Source organism: Hippoglossus hippoglossus, chromosome 22, assembly GCF_009819705.1.
Source record: "Hippoglossus hippoglossus isolate fHipHip1 chromosome 22, fHipHip1.pri, whole genome shotgun sequence".
NCBI classification, from domain to species: domain Eukaryota; kingdom Metazoa; phylum Chordata; class Actinopteri; order Pleuronectiformes; family Pleuronectidae; genus Hippoglossus; species Hippoglossus hippoglossus.
In genome coordinates this window covers 17,267,509-17,288,261 of record NC_047172.1, presented here as the reverse complement: position 1 = coordinate 17,288,261, position 20,753 = coordinate 17,267,509, and the positions used below count along the sequence as shown (strand labels likewise).

Here is a 20,753-nt window from a genome sequence, read left to right as displayed (position 1 = left end):
TTATACATGTGATTAATATGTGAGATGGCCATGAAATGCAGCAATATTGATATATACTGAATATATTTTTTAAATAAAGCTCAAGTAGTGTTTTGTGTATCTAATATTTCAGACAACAAATCACAGAACCATTTAAAGTCTCCCCCCCCTGTGTGACAAAATGCTTCCAGCATAAGCCGGGCAAACAGAGAACATTCCTTTCCATTTCCAATGCAGGCCATCTTGAATTACTGCAATTTGGTATCATGGCAACAGAAAAAAGGTACGGCCGGGTCTGGGATTGTTGATGAGTAGTCTTTTAAAGCTCTGAATCAATCTGCCTCGCTGGATGACCTGTGTCTAGTGTGCATGTATGGATTAGTTTGGCCAGAGCACCTGTCCCTGCTCTGTCAACAGCAGATCGGGTTACAGGCTGCACGTCCACCTGGCTGACACAGCGTCCTGTGACTGACAATCCATCAGCTCTTCTTCACTGCTGACCTCGAAATATTAAGGCTGAATTTACCTGAAAAACTCCTACTTTTATAACTAAGCAAAAACAGACACGTGTTGGTAAAATATCGAGAATATATATATAAATTATGTGTGAAGGAACTTTAAGATCAATATGATATGCAATAAAAAACAGAGCTGTAATTATTCATAATGACATAACACGTCATGTTTCCACAATATCTGCCTGATGCTCTGCTTTCAAAAATGTATCATAACTAGGCCTCTAAGGTTGATTACAGAGTTAAGCCGCCAGCATGGCCCAGTGAAGCGAGGCTAAGGCGGAACTTAACATCCGGCCATGGATATCTTCTATCTAACATCAGCCCTGAACTGGGAGACAAAGCTCAGTGAAGACTGGGAACCCTAATTTCTATTGAGAGTTAAAGATTATAGTACTTTTTAAGTATTTCCCTCTGATTTCCAGGCGGATATTGTGAAGCATGTGTATCTGTGGGGTCTGGGACTGTTATTTTGAAGAGAACTGCTGCTAGGACTTCAAGCATATCCAATCCTTACTCTTACTGATTAGGCTAATAACTCCTCTCAGGTTCTCCCTTTGGATTCATGGATGCTTCATTCAGAATTAAAAACTGAGGAGGCCGATCATTCCTAAGCATTCTGCCGGCACATCATGTGGAAACATTTACTTTAACGTCAGCTAGTGCTTAGAGGTCCAGAGAGGGAAATACACACTTCTTCAATTCAGCTGTAATAAAGTCCACTCACCAGGCTTCTCCTAGTGCGGCCTGACTGCTGCGCTATATTCGCTGTCATCTCCAATATGCCCCTGATGACGAAACAATTAGCTAGCAACCTTTACGCAAACCAAAAGAGCTTGACGTGTGATGGATGGGCTGAGTGATAGACTCAGGCAGTTGGTTGGGGAGGCTTTGTCCTGGATCTCTGACACCTTCTATCTTGTGATCCACAGAGCCCCCCTATCGCCTCCATCCAACCCCCAGACCCACCCCTGTTACCCCCACCAGCTGCTTCTGACCCCTCATCATAGCCCTGCCTCTGCTTGCCATGTGCTGGGAGTCAAAGGGTTCCCACCTATCGCTCATCAAAATGGAACCCCACCATCTCCTGCCCCACGCACTAAATCACAATCAATCGCTTGGCAGACAGAGATGGATTGGGACATTCACGACCCTGTACCTTTCAGGGGGGCGCCTGCCCTCCAAAGAGCTGCTGTCACTGGCGAATAATGGCGGCGATTCTTGGGGGAGTGAGCAGGTCAAGTCTGTCGCCCCTGGAAGGAAGTTATCACAAAGCAATGGAGGGGCATTCTTTTCTCTTTAGGAACAACGGTCACAATGTCTAACAGCATGTCTGACAGAAGGACGTATGGTAGAAAAAAAGGTTTGCTTTGATGCTAAAAATGACCTTAGAATAAAATCTAAATGTATCTAAGTTTGATTCAGTGCATGCTAGTGCATAGAGAGAATATTTGTATGAGGCTGAACTGGTGATGCTATTCGTCTAAAGTAGATATGGGTCTTATCCCCTTTACTACAATAAGTTCAATATAGGATTTGTACAGAAAACAGAATTGTTTAATGTTTATTGGCTACTGAAGAGGAGCTACAGAGCTATGACCGTAGGCCATGGGCAATAATCACATTTTAGATAACTCATGTTGATAGCACACGTGCATCTCTTGCACTGTTACGGTCTGTGTTAGCATGAGTATTTCAGTGTAAGATTCAAGCCTGAATAAAATCACACTCAAACGTGTCAGCTCGATGTCCATTTAACTTTATTCTGTCCCACACGCCACCAATTATTAAGCTAGCGAGTTAGCCTTAGCATTGATGGTCAACAGAACTGCTCCTTTTAATGTTAAATTACATAAACTAGGTGAGTTTCAAGAGGCTAAGCATTCAAAGTATAGTCTTGTAGAAACAGCCTCACAAGTTTTGTTTCTTTAAATATAAAAAAATTGTGTTTTAATTGAAACTTAAATGTAGCTGCTTGCTAACGTTTCCCATACAAGTGAAGCTGGATGTTCATGCATGCCTCATTTTCACTAATGTTACACATATTGTCTTACTCAAGGTTGTTAAAGGCGTATAGAGATAATGCAACTTAAAAATATACATCAAATGAAATTATAAACAGACGAATGAATATTAATTAATTAACCCTTATGACCATTTTTTAACTGCTATATAACTTTTGAAATCTATTTTATGTCATTCTGTCAGGATTTCTATTTGTTACATCGACTGAGGAGGTTATATTTTCACCCCTGTCTGCAGCGAGATCACACAAACACAACTGAATGGCTTTGCCCTAAATTTGGTGGTACGATGCATTATGGGTCAGGAAAAGAACACATTCAATTTTCCCAATTAGGGGGCACATCCAGATTCTCTCTTCTCACTGTCTTTAACATTGTGTGATATCTTCACTGTTCTCCCCGAGAATAATTCAGGGAACTTGAAGAGAAAATTCAGGCAGATTTAGGAAACAGGCTCATCAGTCAGTTGTGAAGCATTTTGAGCTGCACTAACCTGCATGAAAGGTGCCATACAAATAAGGTTTGATCGATCGTTGTATCCGAAGATATAAAACCTAAAATGCATGCGCTATCATTAATCTGCCACACAGCCTGACCGCCGTCCCTTCTTCTCCACTCCAAATAATACAGTGTTGACATTCTGCCACACATCATCAGTGTATTTCAAGAGTTGCTATTTAGTGCTTCCTGATTTACTTCACAACGGACTCGAGTGATTGCATCATTCACATGAGCACTGACGACAAACATCATTCAAATATGTAAAAGTCTCCACAATGCCATAACACTATGATTGGGAGAGAAAGACCTTATTGGGCATTCAAAGCCAAAGGCTCAAGGAGGATCATTCACATGTAGATGTGTCCTTCTGGAAGTGGCCTGGCTATACAATTTCCATTTAGATAAGGTGTATACACAAATAAAGAAAGGACATTGGGTTCTTCATTTGATTAACTAATCACAGTCTTTGTAATTCCACTCTGAGACCTTGAAGGGCAGTGGCGGGCTGTGCACCCTGATTAGCCTATTGCTGCTGCTGCTATGGCAAATCAGTTCAAGTAACTCGGCTCCATACTCTACACAGTGGCTGTGATTAAACAAGCGATTAAGACATAGAGAGTTTCTGTCTGTTTAATCCCTTTTCCCATTGTCTAAATAGATAGCCACAGTATATTCCCTGATCAACAATAACCGAACACCACAAGAATTGGAGTGGGAGGTGATTAGGGTCTTAAAGCTCCCTGGAGTGAGGCTGCAGGTTGTTTGTGATTAGCTCAAATTTAAAGCTACATTCTCTTCTTATTGCCTCTTGCTGGAGCAGGGAATTCATTATCTGATGTTAAAGGGGAAAAAAAGAAAAAAGACACACAGCCTCAGGACAGATGTACTATCTTTAAGTGAGAAGGGAATTATCCACATTTGTGGCACAAAACGTGCCGATCGAGGGAGCTGCAGGTTCACATGTGGAAAACAAAACACTCCTCAGCTCACGACTCGAGCCTCGAAGTGCTTTAACCCTTTTGCCACTTTTCTGCTACAGCCCTCTTCCTGCTGTGCAGTGGTGTGTGCGCATCATCTGAGGGCTTCATAGAAACTCCACAGCCCTCCTCCATGACCGATCTCTTTTGATAGAGCTCATTATGCAAACTGTTCCCAACTCCCGCTGCATAATTAGTGCTTAATTAATTTGAGTGAAATCTTTCATCTGTCTATGTCCAGCCAGCTCCTTCTTTCCATTTACAACATGATATTAATTTCAGAGGGGGGAATGGCAGCCCAGCTGAAGAAAAGGCTGATACCATTAATCAAGTACTGTATCTTTTTCCGTGGTTTTTTTGCAGGAATAATAATAAGTGTGACGGGCAGAGTCTGATTAACCCTATTATGCTCCCTAATTAGGGTGATCATTTAATAATCAAGGAAGCAGCACAATTACAAGAGAATGCTAATCACGCCACCTAATGAAGAGTGTGCCAATTCTGGGAATTCTTTGTTTGGAAAATGTGACATTCCAAAATTAAAGGTCAAGAAACACTTCCTGCTTTAATGTTCATGTTTTAAGGATGTACTTACATAGTTGAGCCCAAAATGCTTCCAATGCTTTATACATGTCTTAGATGCTTGTGAGTCTCTATGGAGAACAGCCACAACAGCAGGAGAAAAAAGGGCTTGAAATGTACAATGAAATAGAATATACAGTAGTAATCACAGACTGAAATTAGTCTGAAATAAAAAGGAAGTCTTGACATTAAAGGGACAGTCGAACGTTTCTCCGCGCAAAACACAAACAACGACCTGCTTTTTTTAGGCATTTTAGGTTGTGACGGCATTTTGGCTAATTTCTATCAACAGCTATATCTGTATATAAATGCAGATAAATCAAAAAGCAGATGTGTTCCACCTCTTTTGTTTACCTGCAGGCAGCTAAAGCCTGCTAAAACGTGATTGGTCAAACTCGGACACCCTCATCTGCTAATTCTGCATATTGCCAGCCATGACCTGTTTGTAGAGATTAGTGAATATGTACCTGGAGGAGTCAGCTCACCTATCAGCACCTTTAAAGCTCAAATTCCAACTTTTTATTTATATATTAAGTGTAAAGTGTTTTATTTCATGACATCTTTAAACCACAAAGGGACATCTTTATAATTTTGCTTTGGTATACAATGACAAATGAGATATAATTTGTCTGTAACAATACAAAGCATTAGCAATACCGTAAAATAATAGTTAAATAATTCAACATAGTGTTAAAAGAAACATTTTTCAGGGTCATATTATCACTCGTCTGAGAATAGGACGCACAGAAAAACAGTGAATGTTCATTAAATAGGTTTTCATTATATCAGGAGCTTAAAGCTGAGCAGGCACTAACTTATTTCCCACTGGCCCTGTGTGTTTTACAGAGCAGCTGCCACAGTAAACACGAGGGCAGACGTTCAGCACCATGGACAGCGACCAGTCTTCTCTGGAGAGACTGGGTGCTGGGAACTAACTCGGTGGACACAGATCTATCGCATGAAATGTAACATTGTGAACCCTAATTATAAAACAGGACAGTTATATATTTAACATGTATTTTAATGCATCTCTGTATGAATAAGTGAGATAAGCTCACTAATAGTTGGGGGCTGTGAGAAAGATGACCAGAGTGTGGCTCCATATGTCAATAGATAAAGGATATGGCCCATTAGGTTTGCCAGAGTCCATCCCTCATGCTCATAGATGATACAACTGCTGTCTGCAATTTCATCAAGATAATGGTGACCTCATAGATGGAGTCTATGAGCAATGGCCCTGATTTCATTTTTCTTATAGGGAGTCATTATCAGTATCATTACAATCTTCAAGGAGCCAATGAGGAGAAGAGGACGGACCCTTTTTTGTTGTCTACTTGTGTGAGAAATGTACTGACTACTGAGCCAAATGCTTGTCAGTAAGATCCCTTATATGCTCTCGCTGCCGTGCTTGCGTGTGTGTGTGCGACCTCCACGTCTTTGTATCTGCGAGGTGTGTGCATGTGCGTGCAAGTCCACATGAATGTACACAATTTACTCCCCTTCACCCCCATAGTGCAGCTGTGCCTCCGAGAACTCTTGTGAAGTAATTGAATGAGCCGGGGCAGGGGGGAAACCTGTGGCAGTGAGTGTGGTGCCTGCTGGCCTTATTATCTGTAATACGCCGGCCGCTCTGCCTGCGCCTTCTCATCCACTCATGAATACAGAAATGAATGTGACGGACGTCAGAGGTGAACGCACAGGGGGAAAACAGGCCACAGCCCGTTTTAATCAGCTCCCAGATAGAACAATCGCTTTATCCACCTCTGCAGCTCAGAGGTGAATTAGTGTTTAACATTCCAGGGCATGCTTTCTGACGGGGGGGACTCCACCCCAAACAACCAATGGACTGCAGAGATCATTGAGAGACACTCTGATGCTTTTGATGAGTGAATTAGAGCTAAACATGCCCCTGAGACTCCAGCTACTGATATGGCTGATATGCAGGAAGACCTCTTTTAATACGAGTCTCTTTACAAGTAAAGAAAATCATGTGGGGGTGTAATTTCCCACTAGATAGATAGATAGATAGATAGATAGATAGTTAGATAGATAGATAGATAGATAGATAGATAGATATATAGATAGATAGATAGATTGATAGATAGATAGAACATAATATCATAAAAGCTCTAAACATGTGTCCTTGTCCTCACAGTCACCATCATCATTGTCAAAAGTAAAGATAACATCAGGGACGTTCTCCATCAACACTGAGGTCCATTAGTCTAAAGCTCGGAGCTGCACCACTTTACAGTAACCTGGTCTCGTGGGCATCCTTCTAAAGTACACTTTAAAGTCTAGACACAGACCTCTGGGTTCCTCTCATGGCCAAACAGGCAATGTCCCCATTGATCCCGCTGGTACTATAAGTCCCACTGCTTTTCCAGAATTGCTTGCTGCAAAACAATTTCCTACTGTTGCTCTTTACCGGTGCAGTTTGGCTGCTGTCACGCGGTGACACACATGTTGACTTTCCCTGAGAACACACACACGTGTTTTTTCCAGGATCGTTCATGATAAATCAGCCATTAGGACTCATGGATGTGTGACCCACAGTTACCTTTGGTATAAATGTTGAAAATGAATGTGTGTAAGATATCATTTGGACAAAGTCGGTTGATGTTCAGCATAAATATCACTTGGGTTAGACTCGAACAAGGATTCACTGAATGCTTCTGTGACAAGTATGTCAAAAAATACTAAATTCATTAACAGAAGACTGTAACTTAGCTTAATTTGTTCAGACTGACTTTTTCAAACAGGTCTCATAGCCAGTGTGCTACAGTCTTTACTGTTTTCCCTGCTTTAGTGGAGTGAAGCTTTTCTTCTTTTTGAGAAATTGAATTAAAGGACCATCCTTGTCCTGAAACCGCAGGTCAACAAATAGCAACAGGCCTTTGTTCTATTAAAGGCAAACAAACACACGTGCTCTTGGGCCAAACACAGGACAAACAAATGTATAATATATAAGTATTAACTCAAAATATGTGCGTGGAAAGCTACAACATACAGAAGAGAACTGAGCCATGATGGCATAGTTTAGAGGTGTTTCCCTATAGAAACTGTTTAAATGAGTCTGTCCAGAACTGTATTTAAAAACCAATCACTTCATGAAACTCTGGCACTTTTGTTTTCCCTGTGTCATTGTTCTCTTGTTGCTGCAGCCCGCTCTCAGTTTTCGGGGGGGACAAAGGCTGAAGCTGGAGCTGTGCTGTGTCCACGGCCGGCCTGATTAAATCTGGGTCCCTCGCTGGCTCTCTCCATGGTGCTGAAAGAGCCCCTCTATCAGATTACAGCTGGCCAGAATAGGACCTCGGCTAATCAATTACATTAACTGATTGACAATGCATTGGAGGTGGCCGTGTAGTGAGCACCAATTACAGTCATGTCCCATTGCACTTTCAAATTGGCTCGGGTTGGCGCAGCACACGGAGCCAATCATACATCAGGAGGGGGGGGGGGGGGGGGGTACAGGAGGTCCCTATATGTGTATGGTGAGAATAAAGGGAATGCAATCATTGTGAAATAAAGCAAACTGGTCCACAGCGCTATCAGTGAATGTGGTTAATGTTTGATGGAAACGGTGTGGTGCGGTGTCTGCACTGAGGCCTGGGGGCGCTGGTTTAAACCTTCAGATCCTTCATCCTGTAGGTGGTGCAGTGAGGTAAGAGCTGGGTCAGGAGGCCAGACAGGGAAAAGGGTGTTATGGCTTTTTAACCCAAACCTCTGGTTCAACACTTTGGTGATAAGAAACAATTAGGCTAGTGAGAACAGTTTGAGTATGTTTTGTAAAGTGGTTATTTTTTTAGAAATGTGCACAAACAAAGAAAAACAGTAAAGAAACATGATTCTACTGCAATTAAAGAGTTTTAAAAACATACTTATTCTAATATGTTCGACTTTTATCTTCAATCTACATCAGTACATTGTCAGTAGGATCTGCAGGCGGCAGGGAAATAAAGGAGAGCAACATTTAAAGTCCTATATCTGCATGTGATAAGTTTTTTGGGGGTGGGGGGGTTCTGCATTAAGGCTGCAGCTGTATGCTAATCAGGCGCCTATGCCTCCCTGCTCCGCGCAGGGCAGCACGCGCCGCTGAGCAAACACGCGCATGCGCATCTCTACAGGCCAAGGCCCAGCCAGCACGGCAGCAGCCCACGCACGCACGCGCCCCGCGCCGCAATGATCACGGGGGCAAAGAGGAACTCGTTAAAATGCCATCAAAGCTTGTTCTCCCAACAAACCACGACTAATAGAAGCTCAGGGTGAGAGAACGAGTTTAGTGACATGGAGGTAAACACAACATGTCCTAAAGCGAAACAAGGTTTAAAGAAGATTCATCACAGCAAATATAATTTTGCCTGAGAAAGAAAAGATTTAAAAACACAGAAGATTAGAAAAGAGGGAAATTCCACAGGAAATTCCTAGTTAAAACATTATATATATATGTTTCCATTTGGTTAAACTCTCTTAACCACAATTAAAAACTTTATTGAGTTTGTTTTTTTTATCAAATGTGTCAATTAAACCTCTCGAAGCCAAAAGCAGCGCTGTGTGTTTAGAGGCAGGTGAGAAGGCACCGGTCCGGCACACAGGCCTGTAAAGAAAAGCAGCCGCGGGCCTGCGCCTCAGCTCCGATTGTGTAATTATTTGACTTGGTCATACTGCAGCTTTATGCAAATGAGGGGAACAATGCACGACGATGGAGATTAATTCCTCCCCGGTCTGCCGAGTGAAAGGGAAGAAGAATGCACTCTGTGCCAAGTGGCGCACTGCAGCCTGCATTTGGTCTTTTTACAAGGAAAAAAGAGACACACACACACCATGTGAAGTGCATGCACAGCAACTATAGGGGAGCTGGTAAAGTTCTTTGTTATGTTCAGAGGAGGCTGCGGAATGAGAGAAATTAAAGTTTTAAGAAATTTAGAAACTATAACAGGGGATGAACTTATTTAACTTTTTCATCCAACACAATGCAGACTTAAATCATGAAGCACATTTGTGTGTTTTAAGTGGAAATTGCTTTTATTCAACAATTAATTCCGTGAAAATATCCCCTAAACAACTGTTCCGGATTGGAACCAGCCGCAGCTCCGTTTTTATCTTTGAATATCTGTGCAGCTTCTTTTTTTTTTGCAACACAAGCCTCCATCGGCTGCGGCCTTCTTTGTCTGCAGCTCGGATTCCGCCCAGCACGCGTCTCGCTGTGGGCCAGATTGGCCGTGCGTCCCGTTTCACAGTTAAGAGGTCAATTTGCCTTTCAAACGAAAAAAAAAAGACAGGGATATTCAAGCGCGGGCAGACGTGGCTATTGTGCACAAAGACCAGAGGGCCTTCTTATTACTTATGTATGCAGCGAGATGTCTGATTTATATGTCGAGTTAAACTACCGAGACAGACACGTGCCCAAAAATAAAGAAGCACTCCCTCTATGGTGTTTATTTAAGACATAATAAAACTAAGGTCTATAAAAAACTGCACGGGCTGTATCGTTTGCTGGCACGGCCCTGCGCAGTGCGCGTTAAGGTCGTGCGTAAAGAAGTAGGGACAGAGGAAATAAACAGCTGTGAAGCGTGTGCCGGTGAAATTTGGAGAAAACCTGCACAACATGGCACGATTTTACAATTTTTTCTCTCCTTTGAACATCAAAGCAAAAAAGGGCCAAACTGAGCTGTTGGTTTGTATTTAACCAAGCTCGCCTCGTCCCCGTCTTAATTCTAAACTGTGATGATAGTGGCATTGACGGACATTTCCTCTTAGCGGCTCTGGGCCCCCCAGAGGAGAGCCACAAAGCCGTGGCACGTGTGCATTTGTATAAGGGCCCATCAGACCGTAAAAAGAGGAGGGTCCCGGCGTGTGCCTCTGTCGGGGAGGGGCACACATTAATGTAATAAACCGCCAGTGCATCTGCTGAGCTATCTGCACATCCTCCAACGAAATCCACCGGACCCAGACTCTGAGCCCTCCCACAATCAAATCCACTGGGGTCCTGGTTTCCTCCGATTGGTCGGGGATGCTGCAACAGGGGGGGCGAGAACAATAGCATCATTCCGGCATAAAAAGAGTGGAGCTATGCCTTGGAGACGAAAACATTTCAGCAACAGAAGGATCAATAGACCGGGGCAGATAAAGTCCCACAAGCCTCTGGTGTTGCCATATTTTGAACAAACCTGGATTCTCGAGACTTCACCCACCTCCCCGAAGTGCCTTTCCGCCGCCACTCGCCAAGATGCCCAAAGGATTCCTGGTCAAAAGAAACAAGAAATCTGCACATGTTTCCTACAGGACTCGGTCAGACGAAGATGACCTCCAGGAGCTACCCACCCCAGCTGCCTTCCCGAGTCACACGAACCCCTCACACGAGTCGATTTGCACGGCTTCCAGTCCGGACCGCGCCGCAGCGACCCCGTTTTTCATGGCAGCTGCGGCGCCGGTGCCAAGACTGGAGAAGCCGGCACAGTTCGGCCACCCAGAGGCGGCGTGCCAAGCCCTTTACAGCCCCACCCGGCCCATCAGCAAGGAGCACGACAGGGGATATTTTGAGCGAAGTTTCAATCTGGGCTCGCCTATTTCTGCCGAGTCATTCCCGACACCCGCCTCCCTCTCCGGCTTGGACCATCTCCTGTACGCCCCGGTCGACCTGAAAATCGGCACCAGCAACAGCAGCCGCAGCGGCACCACCAGCAGCAGCCTCCCGGCACCGAGCAACCGGGCCGGCACCAAAAGAACCGCTGACGGCACAGAGCGCAAATCGAAACCTGCCACAAAGAAACCAAAAGCCATCAGAAAACTCAACTTTGAAGACGAGATGACGACTTCTCCTGTGCTCGGTCTCAAAATCAAAGAGGGGCCGGTGGAGGGGAAGCCGAGGGCGCCTGCCGGAGGGAGCCAGCCTTTGGGGGAGTTTGTGTGTCAGCTGTGCAAAGAGGCGTACGCGGACCCCTTCTCCCTGGCTCAGCACAAGTGCTCCCGCATCGTCAGGGTCGAGTACCGGTGTCCCGAGTGCGATAAGATGTTCAGCTGCCCCGCCAACCTCGCCTCCCACCGCCGCTGGCACAAACCCCGGACCACCGGCGCACCGGCGATGCCACCCGCGCAGGGCATGAAAGCTGAAATGGCCAAAATACCACCGCTCGGTGTCAAGTCAGCATCCGACGAAGCCAAAGACATGAGTGACAGAGACACCCCGAGTCCAGGTCTGTCCGAGTCGGGCTCAGAAGATGGCACGTATGACTGCCAGTACTGCGGGAAGAGGTTTAAGCGTCAGGCATACCTAAGAAAACACATCATGGGACACCAGGCCTTGCAAAAGAAAGTGATGGAGGAACACGGGTTTCCAACCGGCGAGCGCGCTGCAGAGCAGGCACCGGTGCCACCTTCCTCCTCTATTGCACCACCACCACCACCCTCCTCCTCCTCCTCCTCCTCCTCCTCCTCCTCCTGCTCAGAAGAAGCCTCAAACCAAAGCCCCCTCAACCTGAGCCCGGTGGACTGCCTGCTGTGCCCGGTGTGCGGGGAGAGTTTCACCAGCAGGGCCGGCCAGGAGCGACACCTGCGCCTCATGCACTCCTCCCAGATCTACCCGTGCAAATACTGCCCCGCCACCCTGTACAGCTCGCCGGGCCTCACCAGGCACATAAACAAGTGCCACCCCTCGGAGAACAGGCAGGTGATCCTGCTCCAGATGCCGGTGCGCCCAGCCTGCTGAAAAAAAAAGAAGAGACAACACTCAACACGTGCCTTTGATGTGGTGAATTCAAAAACAACAAGAAAAAGTGGCTTTGAGGTTGAAAAAAAAAAAGAGTTGGTGATGCTCGCTGCCATAACTTTAGGCCAATGAGAGGCAGGGCTGGTTTGATGTTTCAGTGGTGTTTCATGAGGTGTCTTTTTTTCTCCATATGCCAATCAGTGATTGTTGAATGCTTCTCTATATTTGAATAGGCCTATTTTGAGACTTTCTTTCTCAAATTAGTTTATCAAGAAAAAAAAGAATACAAAGCGTTAGTTTGACTGTTATAAGGTATTTTTCTAGGACAGCACATGTGCTCAATGATAGCTTCTAGACCTAAGAAATGTCTTTAAATTCCCAGAAGTCCCTCTTTTCTCACCCCCATCCTAGCCTTTTTGGAATCACCGACCGTGATTGCCCCATCACCGTAGCTTTACGCTATTTGTTTGTGAATGACAAAACTTCTCAACTTTTGTCCAGGTGGGAAGAAAGACCTAAAAGTGTGACTGAAGCATTCCCTGTTTAAGTAGAACCACAAATGCCTTTAGTAAAAAAGCCTAGTGTGAAATAGTCTACATCCAAATCCCGCTGTATAACTGCCTTAAAGTCAACATAGATTGTTTTAATTTTGAATGCTGGCACATATTTTATAATTATTATCGAAGATTGTTGCAATATTTTTCATCACGATGTTTATTTATTTATTTATTGGAATTATTTTATGTAACTTATTGTTGTGTTTGTTGTGATTTTTTCCCTGTGAATCGTTCTGGCAGTTTACATGTCGTATAGCCAAAATGTTTTTTATTTTTTTATTTAAACAATGTTCCTTTTCTTTCTTTTGTCAAGTTTTATGAGTTGTGACGCTTTTTTTTTTTGGTCGTGGGTCGGTTTTTAATCTTCAATCTCCACAGCTCTTCTAAAACAAAAAGTGAAAAAAAAAACGTAAAGCTCTTACCTTAGATGCAATCTTTTTTAAGGACAAGTTATTTTTCTTAAATGTTGGCTTTTATAGCGCTTTGATTGTACGTGTATATCGTTGTTGTCTATCGAAATAAAAATATTTTCAAAAGGACCTGTGGTGTCGAGGGGCTCTAACTTGTTTTCACGCGTGAGAAGCAGCAACTGAACTTTATTGCTTAACGAAAATAACCCTCATATTTCTTGTGTGAGTTTTGCTTTACTGAAACTCAAGTGAAAAAATACAATTAAGAGCTAATACGCTTGTTGATCATTGTTTTATTGATAAAGTTAGAGTTTAGGAAAAGTTTCTGTAATGTTTTGCATTTGGAGAAACCTGTGGCTGTTAATAATTCCCTCTCAAACGTACTATAAAAAACAAAGATATTATGATTTAAATATTGTAATTTAAATTATCACACGAAAGAATAAATGAAGTGTTGATTTATTAATACATGTGGATGTTGCATAAAGGCCTCATCCAGGACTCAGTTAGATCCTGTGCGTAAAACTAACCTCAGAAATCTTTCACAAATTACTTCAATTTAAAAATACACATTGGAACTTGTTTCAAAGTTTTGAGTGGATTTAGGATTCTTTGAACTATGTAGTCACATTTTTGGTTTATATCACAGATACTTTCTCATTTTGAAAAGAGATCAAGTGCAGTTTGAATTCAGCTCTTGGGGCCGATCAGGTTTTAAAGCTGGTTCCCACACTGTGGTCCGCGGGCCTCCACAAATAACGCAAAACAAGGAACTGATGAGAAACAATTTTATTTTACACGACGTAAGTTTTAACAGCGTCAGCCTGGAGACTCCTCAGTCTCCCTCACATCTGGTTTACACCACAAACCCAGTGCGCATCTCTTGTCCTCAGGACGCGCAAACCTTAGCCGCCCTCCCTCAGCCACTCGCCTCCGACTCCCCCCGTTTATCAGCCTCGCTCCGCAGTAAATCATCGCTGCAGTGGCTCAATAGTCCCCGTTTCCCTGCCACGGGAGAGAGGCACTTAGGGCCTAATCATAAATCCCCTGCTTAATACCGCGTCAGGACGTGACAGGAGGACAAGGAGGTGGTGGATCAGAGCTCACCTCTGCAGCAGTAAAACATCTGTCTGCTCTGCGGGACTCACGCAGCTCGAGTTTTGGTGCGGTCTCGGCGGGTTTGGGACACGTCAGGGCTTCATGTCTGACCTCCACAGCCTGGAAAGCAGCGAGTTGGTTGTAATTCAGCTGTGCACAGCCACACACTGACCAGGACTTCACCTGTGGAGGATCTGCACTGATGCTAAAACCTTAAAGTCTTCAGTGATATTGAGTAATTAGTGAATACAAGTCACCTTTACACTGACTTCAGCTCCTGATTCTCTTCTCTGGCTGCTGCTCACTAACTCTCTGCACCTGCCCAAGGCCAAAAAGCACAAAACCTACTTTTTAAATAAATGTCACTGCTCCTCAAGGCAACAGAGACAACACATTAAGACAGAGAGCTATTTTAAAGTGTGAAAATACACTGCAGCCATCAGTGTGACACATGTAATATTACTGAAGTATGTGGTAATAATCACTGAGACACCCAGCTCCTGCATGTTCTTCTCTAAACTCTCACAGTCCGTGACCGAGGGGGAAAAAGCCCCGAGCTGGATGGAAATGAGGCGACATTAGGCTCCTTCTCACCCTCCTTTTTCACACAAACAGTTTTAGGGACTTCAATTACAGTCAAGTGCTTTTCTCGCGTCTTTATGTGGCCCAGGCAAGGCGAGGGCACCCGTAGGTGCAGCAACCATTGCACCTGTACCTCCTGGTGAGGTTCCATTATGCTCGCCTCCCCTAAGCCGGGCTGAGCAGCAGGGGAGACAGATGGAAGGAGGGTCAGGTTACCCCTGCTGCCGCCACCGCTGCTGCTGCAGACCAGGGTCAGGAAGCCCATGGTAACAGCACTATCATGTCAGCACACACACACACACACACACAGTAACCCACAAAATCTGAGGTTACACAAGTTGTGCTGTTGAAGAGAAAAAAACGCAACAAAGTAAGATCAGATCAAATTGATTTAATGAAATGTTTCAATTTTCACATTTCTAATAAAGATAGCAGGACTTCGGTCGTTAAAAACAGTTTGATATGTTGACAAGTAATGATGAAATCTTCAAGCTTTTTTTCCTCCTCTCTCTCTTATACAAAGATTATATTACAGGCATTCATATATTTATATCAGAGGACGCGGGCGCCCTCAAATTTGACACAATGTACAAGGATTTTTCGAAAAACGAGAAGAAAAGAGGCGACATACTAGGAACTAACACTAGCTCGTTTTTCTTCACGTATATATAAGACACACAATCCTTATCTTGGTCCAAACTGACATCTCCAGTGTCTAAGCCACCAAAAAGAGAGGGGAGGGCACAGACCCACTCAACAGACATCATCTATAACCTACAATCTTTAGATCAGCATCCAGGGTGGTTCCTTCAAATGGCTTTGGGGGAAAAATAAAAAAAACCATAGATGTGATCCAGGCCTATGTATTTATACATTCTTCACAAAAAAAGAACAAAGGGACGACAATGGACGCTCTCCACCTTCACACTCCTGCTGTTTTCTGCTCAGGGAGTTAAATAAACAAAAGAAGGGAAGACGTGGGAGAGGGGAGGGAAAGGACAGGTGAAGCACGGGGAGAGTAAGGCATAGTAGTGCAACAGATGGGGATAGTGTTGCAGCTTGGGTGGAGCCCTCAGAGAGTGCGAGCGTATAGTGTGTGTGCGTGTGGAAAACACCTGGCTACCATGACGACTTGAGCAGGGCAGGTTGCAGGAGTGAGAAGCGGCCTGGCTGTTGCTAGGAGGGCTGTTAGAGTTCAGCTCTGGCATGCCACATAAACACCGCTGCCACCCCCACCACCTCGCGTCCCCATGCACCCAGCCTCCCATGGACCTAGGAGGCGACATGGGGAGAGGATCATGGGAAAAAGGAGGAGCCAGTGCCACTTAATTCACAGATAAAGACAGAGCAACGCAAAGAGTGAAAAAAACAGAGGTGCCCACAACTCCAAATCCATCTGCTGTGGTTTTTTGTTGAGCTTTAGAGACACAGAGGAGTGTCTTTTCAGACAGAGAGGACAGAGACGTGATGCAGGGCAGCCATGGTTTGTCTCACACGACAAAGAGGAGGAACTAAAATCTGATTATTGTGGACAGAGGTGGTTTGGGACAGACGTTACACAGGCACTGTGAGAAGCTCCCCCGGACAAGAAACTCACACTCACACACACACGCATATGGACACACACAGTTCATGCACACCAGTGCATTGAGTTAAGATTCACCTGAGGCTCTGGTGCATTTTTCCTCTAAACAGCAAATGACTACATAAAACAACACAACAGCAAAAAATAATTTCATCAAATACTCCTCTCTATATATACATCTAGCAAACACACATCAGCAAATAAAATTTAAAGCAATGTACATCCAGGAACACAGAGAAACATTCTACATAATCAATGACAGCGAGTGCAAAAACGTTGTTTGGGGAACGCTGGAATGTCGATGTCTTAGCCTCACGGAGGGAAACTAATCGCAGAGGAAAGAGACAGGGAACTTATTCAATTACAGGACATGAGCCTATGTTAACAACATCAGAAAACAATTACAAACGCACTCTTTTCTCATTCCAGTGGAGTTGCATGAATCAAATGGTGACACAATCCATCGGAATTCATTTAAAAAAGAAAATTAGAGATAAAAAAAGAAAAGAATCCAGCTCAAGTTAGAAAGATGTCACTGATTGTCCGCTCTGGGTTCATAACAATTAAAAAGCCCCTGACTGCACATCCAGGAAGTCCGTAGCAGTGAAGTGAGTACCAATTATTCTGGGGAGGGTTTCTCCCATGCATCAGTCCTTCATCCTTTCTCTGCTGTAGGAAGACGATCCACAAACATGATCCAAACTGGTGCATCCAGGGTGCGTTCACTGACTCCAGCGGTATCCTCGACACAGGAAGGTTGTGGCAGGTGCACAGAGAAGTAGAAAGGCAGACACATTTATAAACGGATTACAATCTGTTGTGCAGTTTTAGCATGGTGCCATTTACAACTGTGTCATTCAGTGCTTAGTTACATTAAGAGTTGCGCTAGATGAGATACAGACACAGGGTAAAGCAGTCTCCCATTCCCTTACTATAGTAAAGAACCATGTGTTTCTCTAGTGCGTTAGGCCTGCACTAGAAAATGAGAATAAAAGTGACTTTTCTTTGTCACCACAGGCTGATTTAAGACTTCCTATGTTGCTGATTCTTAAGCTGAAACCACCAGGGACGAACATAAATAGCTTAGTCTCACGTCCATTGCAATTAATGCATTCAAACACCGCAATGAATGGAAATGTATAAGTGAAATCATTGATTGCCACTCAAAATTAAAAAATTGCAATATGCTCCAGTTACATGTTATAATAAAACAAAGAAAAACAACAACACAGGCGAAAAAACAAACAACAGGACACCTCTTGCAGTCACGGCTCGGTGTGTGAGGTTCTTTGAGAAGAAATATTAAAGGCTGCACTCGGGGGGGGGGGGCTCAGGGGAAGGAGAAGAGCTCAGTTGGAAGATTTGCTTATAGCGCTGGCTGATCGGCGGAGCTTTCCGGAGACCCGGTTCTTTGTGGCACGGGGCATGGGGGGTGAGACCTGGTCGACAGAGTCCGTCGCCGCGGCTGCTGCTGCTTGAGCACTGGCCTCGGTGCTCGTGCTGCCGGTGAAGGAACCTGGGAGAGAGAGAGAGATGCAGAGTTTGTAGACACACGCAAACAAACAGTCAAAACAAGACTTGACAAGCTGGTTAGAGTTCATTGGGCTTTTGCGTGATTGTTGCACATCCCAGCATGCTTTGTCATGCGTGTGGCTGCTCCCCCAAACCAAGATCATCCAGTTCATAGGATTTTCACCAACAGTCACAAACTCACAATACAAGCTGTAAAAAAAAGGGTTAGGATTTGAGTTTTTGCGACGACAGAGAGAGAATGGAAATATTGGCGGAATCACATGCCTTTTTCACATGCCTTCTAAACGAGTTTCCAGATGCTTAAATTATATAAAAAATAACAGGTAACCTGTGTAAATAGTAAAAAAACTTAGTATTCAGTTCGCAGTGTGACAGCAGAATGCTTTGAATGAAAATAAAATGACACATTATACTCTTGTTGTGAACATGTTGAGCCTTCCCACTGTTGATCGTTGTCCTTTTTCAAGATTCTTTTGACGTCTATGATTACGGGATGGCAAACAGCAAAAAGCTGGGAGGTGGGCATGAAATGCTTGGGAGGACAATCAAGTATTGTGAGCGCCGCCCTGACTCTCTCAGTGTGCCCCCTGACCAACCCCCTACCCCCCCACTCACCCACCTCTGCCCCATGCCTCGAGTTTAAACAACTTTTCTGCTTTGTCGAGATGGCATCTGGTTGCCTATTTTCTTTCCTATCCTTTTATTTCCTGCCATTTTTTTCTTCTCCGAGGCATCTCAAGTTGCAGCGGCTAAAAGGGACGGCAGATGGCTGGAGTAACAGACACTCAGCAGCACTGTGGACACTGGCAGCATCCAGGGCTGCTGATCACTGGGAGAGAGGAGGGCTGGGCTGTGGATGAAACATTGGGTGCGTGTTTTTTGTGAAGGGCTAGAGGGGAGGGGAGGTGTGTGTGCATTCTCAAATCTGCATATGAATATAAAAAGGGGATGGGCTTGGCTAAAAATGTGGGCCGGCCTTATGGACACAACAAATCCTGCATTCCCGTATTCTGCTCATTCCTACAGTAAACTCTTTGTCTCACAAACCTAAACTTTAGTGTAAAGTAAATGATACACAGGAGGACGGCAACCACCTATTAAAGCTAATACAAAATTGTAGTTCAGCACCCACTCACCAGACTTCCCCTTTTTCGTTTGGCAGCCATTAAAACGTACTGCTCTAAACAGTCCTCGCTGCCACTGTGGCACTTACTGAGCACGGCTGCATCTCTTTTTCTAAACGCTGTTCTCCTTTGTGCGGCCTTATGCAACTGTTAATTATCATAGTACGCTACAGAGTGAGAAAAATAACCCCGATCCAGAAGAGGCTAATGTGTCGTCATTATCGCCATTACAACCCAGTATTTCCGCTCCCTTGCTCGGCCCAAACTGCCGTACGCCGAGGTTAATTTGACATGTAAAGAAGAAGGGAGAGACCAAGGGAAAGGGAAAGAAAAAGAAGGGAAAAAAAACACATGATTTTAAATGGCCCTGCAATCCCATTGGTCCCCCTCTGTGGCAGTTCAAACAAGGCTTCGGATGACAAAGACGTCTTCCAGTGCGGCAGGTGTTAGTCTCAGAGTCTGCCCCAGGCAAACAGGCACACTCCAACAGGAGGAAATGAGGAGGGACTGAGAGGGAGGGGAGGGGGGTTTAAAAAAAAAAAAAAAAGGAAAGAAAGAAAGAAAAGAGAAAAAGTGTTTGCTGGGGGATCAGATAAAGGCGTGCCACATGCAGAAAGCGAGGGCCAGAAGTGTAGCTGTATTGTTCATGCTGCTACTTAGTCAGGTGCTAATTGTCCCCACTGTGCATCGCTCTCAATTACCAGCCTGGTCTAAACAGTAGGACACCCCCCCCCTCAAATAAACAGCCTGGTTTCCCTGTCCTCTTCCATTTGTCAGAGCGCTCAGTAAATAAAGCTTGGTTAGTATTGAATTAAAAAAAAGAGGAAGGGGTGGGGAAAGACAGCCAGGATGAGTGAACAGGCAAAGTGTAGGTATAGGCCGCGGGACGGAAACAAGCCTCTGGTCCGACTTGGGGCTTACCTTCGCCATTTACATTTGGACCTTTAAGATATTTTTAATCTAAAAGGGAAGAACAGAGTAGAGCAACATGTGAGAGAGCAGTGGACACACACCAAAACCACACGGCAGCTAAACACAACACAACACTGCTGAGAAGTCTGGAGTGGAGGGACACGTTCAGGCAGCGTGTGTGGCGTCGTGGTTAGTTTCTCGCTGGAGGGTTAAATAGAAGACGATTTGATGTAAGGAGTTGATCAACAGGTGTTTCTGGAGACACCTGCAAGGACAACGTGTCTGGTGGTACCTGATGAAGCTGTCCAGTTCACAGATTTCAACTCAAATGAAATCCAGAGCACAGATGGTGGGCAGATCACATGGCAACAACAGTCAGAGGAACATTCACCAGTAGTGTTAACAAGTAGAGAGGGTTAGGGAGAGAGTACACGATGCTGGGGTCATGAGAGCGTTTGAGTTGTTTTATCCCATAGACAGAAGCATCACTTTTCTCATGTGCAGTTAGTTTTGAAAGAATGGACACAACACTAAAAACTGTGCAAAGCTGTGACAGTGAGGGCAGAACACTGAGGATGGAGACTTGGGGTTCATGTGACACGATGGACTAATTCATGCAGGGAGCTGTGGTAGACTGAGGCTACATCCAAACATTTTGAACTAAAA

The 20,753-nt window shown here is 44.5% G+C and overlaps 2 protein-coding genes across 6 annotated transcripts in view; one reads left to right on the top strand and one right to left on the bottom strand.

Moving 5' to 3' along the window:
* Positions 1–10,553: 10,553 nt before the first annotated feature.
* Positions 10,554–13,382, top strand: insm1b (insulinoma-associated 1b). Its single transcript, XM_034575476.1, has one exon. It carries the CDS (start codon positions 10,808–10,810, stop codon positions 12,284–12,286), a length of 1,479 nt encoding a protein of 492 aa, XP_034431367.1. The 5' UTR covers positions 10,554–10,807; the 3' UTR covers positions 12,287–13,382.
* A 1,927-nt stretch (positions 13,383–15,309) lies between these two features.
* The window catches only part of ralgapa2 (Ral GTPase activating protein catalytic subunit alpha 2), a 95,441-nt gene continuing 89,997 nt past the window's right edge, over positions 15,310–20,753 (bottom strand). For 3 of the 5 annotated variants that reach the window (XM_034575472.1, XM_034575470.1, XM_034575475.1), the window contains one exon: positions 15,310–18,034. In XM_034575472.1, the coding sequence (XP_034431363.1) occupies positions 17,868–18,034 (167 nt within the window). In that variant the 3' untranslated portion in view covers positions 15,310–17,867. Of the gene's footprint in view, positions 18,035–20,096; positions 20,136–20,753 lie in introns of all 5 variants that reach the window. The other 2 variants (XM_034575471.1, XM_034575473.1) reach the window with 1 other exon arrangement.